The sequence below is a fragment of the Corylus avellana genome, chromosome 1 (assembly GCF_965113065.1).
Source record: "Corylus avellana chromosome 1, dhCorAvel1.hap1.2, whole genome shotgun sequence".
Taxonomy (NCBI): Eukaryota; Viridiplantae; Streptophyta; class Magnoliopsida; order Fagales; family Betulaceae; genus Corylus; species Corylus avellana.
The window spans coordinates 7,809,009-7,811,749 of NC_142490.1; the positions used below are offsets into that span (position 1 = coordinate 7,809,009).

The 2,741-nt window shown below is 30.9% G+C and overlaps 1 protein-coding gene across 1 annotated transcript; it reads left to right on the plus strand.

Moving 5' to 3' along the window:
• Window positions 1-1,732: 1,732 nt before the first annotated feature.
• Window positions 1,733-2,290, plus strand: LOC132169014 (pectinesterase inhibitor-like). Its single transcript, XM_059580102.2, has one exon. The coding sequence runs from the start codon at window positions 1,733-1,735 to the stop codon at window positions 2,288-2,290; it is 558 nt and encodes a 185-aa protein (XP_059436085.2).
• The last annotated feature ends 451 nt before the right edge of the window (window positions 2,291-2,741 follow it).

Sequence of the window (2,741 nt, forward strand, 5' to 3'; positions counted from 1 at the left end):
AATAAGGCCTAAATTTTTTTTTAATTTTTTTTTAATTTAAGGCCTAATTTTTTTTTTTTTTTTTTAAAAAAAATAAGGCCCAAAAATTTTTCCCATAAAAATTTAAGGCCTCTAAAATAAGGCCCCAATATAATAAGCCAATTGTAAAATAAGACCAATTAACCCAAAGAAACAAATATGCGACATCAATTTTTTTGGGCAACTAGTTAAAAGTTAAACTTAAAAGTCATGAAACAACAATGAAAATGAAAATAATAATAATATTATTAAAATAAATATTATTTAATTAATATTTAAATATTAAAAAAAATAAAGTCCAACTTTAAAATTTCGCCTAAGGCCCCCAAATAGATTGAGCCGGCCCTAACCTTATGAAGCGGAGGTCAAATAGAACACTAGGAGAGCACCTAACATTTCCTATTTTAAATGAAATCTTTTTGCCTAACATTGTAGAGGGATGATAGGTACCCAACTTAGAGGCCCAACTTAAGTCCAACTTTTGCCTTATTTTTTTATTTAAAAAAAAAACGAAATATCAAATGAAAAAAATGTGTGAATGAATAATATCTATTTTTTGTCCTTCTTTTATTTGATATTTTTTTAAAAATACAAAATGATATTTTTCTTCATAAAAATATCTTCTTCTTTTTTAATAAAAATGACATTTTTATTAAGAAAAATATAATTTTGTATTTTTAAAAAAATGCCAAATAAAAGAAGGATCAAAAATAGATATTATTCATTCACACATTTTTTTTTCATTTGATATTTCGTTTTTTTTTTTTTAAATAAAAAAAATAAGGCAAAAGTTAGACTTAAGTTAGGCCTCTAAGTTGGGACTCTAGCATTTCTCTTTTCTTTTTTTTTTTCTTTTTTTTTTTTAAAAAAAAAAAATGCTAAAGGCACAACTATTTTGCCCAACTTTGGTCTAACTTTTACCTTATTTTTTATTTTTTTGCCCAACTTTGGTCCAATGACAATGTACCTTTCCAAAGCTAGTAAAATGATGAAATTACTTCTATAGAATTTTAAATAAGACAAAAATACCCTTAAAATTTTGAAAAAAAATAATAATAATTTGAGTATTTTTGTTTTTATTTTAGTAAGGGTAATTTTTTCATTTTGTTAAAATTGGGGGTACATTACCATTGTTTTGGTAGTTTTGGGGACAAATTGTCATTAGGTGGGAGTTTGTGGGAGTTAAATAGACTTCACCCAAATATTAAATTGCACAAAATATTTAATTTAATTCTCTTATAATAAGCCATCAAAATTCATTTTCAATTGTTCACTCCGTCTGTTTTTTAGAAAGAAAAAGGCAAAGACATGAAAAGAAAAAAAGAAAAGAAAAGTAAAGGGTAATTGGTTTGCATATGTATCAGTGTTGACATTTGCCTTTTGTTTTGGCCTTTACGTGTTCGGTTCCCCTTGTGTGCAAGTGATTTTCTTTACATTTGAAGAGGATATTTGACATGAGTTATATTTAACATTTGGCTAAATAGTATGTTGAATGGTGTTTTTTGTTGTTGTGAATTTTAGAGAAAAATCAAATATAGAGATCTTTAATGTGAATGAATAATATGGTAAGAGAATTATAATTTTACAGAAGAATCTTAATTTGGCATATTTAATGCCAAATCCAGCTCCTTAAACTCCTCTTGGAACAAAATCTACACCTTATGAGTATATATAGATAAATATAAAAAAGTTTATTTTCATCAAAATAGTGAAGATGAAATCCCAGCTTCCATTTGCCGTGGCTTTTGTGCTCTTGGTTTACAGCCAATCATTAGGAATGGTGCGTGCAGATTTGGTGGACATCACGTGCTCGAAGACCTACAACCCTGTGTTTTGCACGTCGACGTTAAGGGCGGATCCGGGCAGCACCAGCACCGACTTGAAGGGCCTTGCCCTTATAATGTTGCATGCTGTGCAGAACAGGACTAATGAAACTTTTAGGCATGTGGAATATTTGATCGGGCAGACAAGCGATCCAGTTATCAAGGAGATGCTCAAGGATTGTAGTACCGAGTATGGGGACTGTGCTTTCGAGAGTTGTCCGGATGCAATCAAACAGTTTGGTTGGGGCCGTTTCCGCTTTTCTCAGGGTGATATAGAGGGCGTTTTCCAAAGTGCAGAGCGTTGTGAAGAGTACTTCAGCTGTGAAGAGGTCGTCACTGATGGTACCTTTGGCCACTGCATACCAAAGCCGTCGCTGTTAACTGATCGGAATAATCTTGTTTACACCCTTGCCCGAATAGCTGCGGACATTATATCCACCATTAATTAGCTGATTTATTACTGTTTAATTAAGTCTACTTTATTGGAGCACTACAAATTTTCCAAAAGGATCCTCTCCATTTCAAAGGAAATGGAGAGAAATCGGATAGGCAAAGATAAGAGGGTAAAATGGTCTTTTCAATTTTGCCCTCCTAAATTGTACTAATTGGATCTCTCCTTTGAAATGGAGAGGATCCGATTCCTACAATTTCAAGGAATAAGAGAATATCATTTATTTTTCATAATTCGAAGGAATTTAGATTTTGATTATATAGCACTTGATTTTTCTTTGTTCACTTGTTCTTCTCCCACCAATTTATTGACCATGATTACGTGATCTTTTTTTTTTTTTTTTTGATCTACATTTGAGAGAAACTAATTCTTTAGCAAATATATGGTATAATTGTTGCATTTAATTGTTTACATAATATTACGTTGTTTGTCCCTAAGGGGTAGCTCAA

What these genes read in the sequence shown, in the direction of transcription:
- LOC132169014 (XM_059580102.2), top strand. Translation starts at nt 1,733, where the DNA reads ATGAAATCCCAGCTTCCATTTGCCGTGGCTTTTGTGCTCTTGGTTTAC.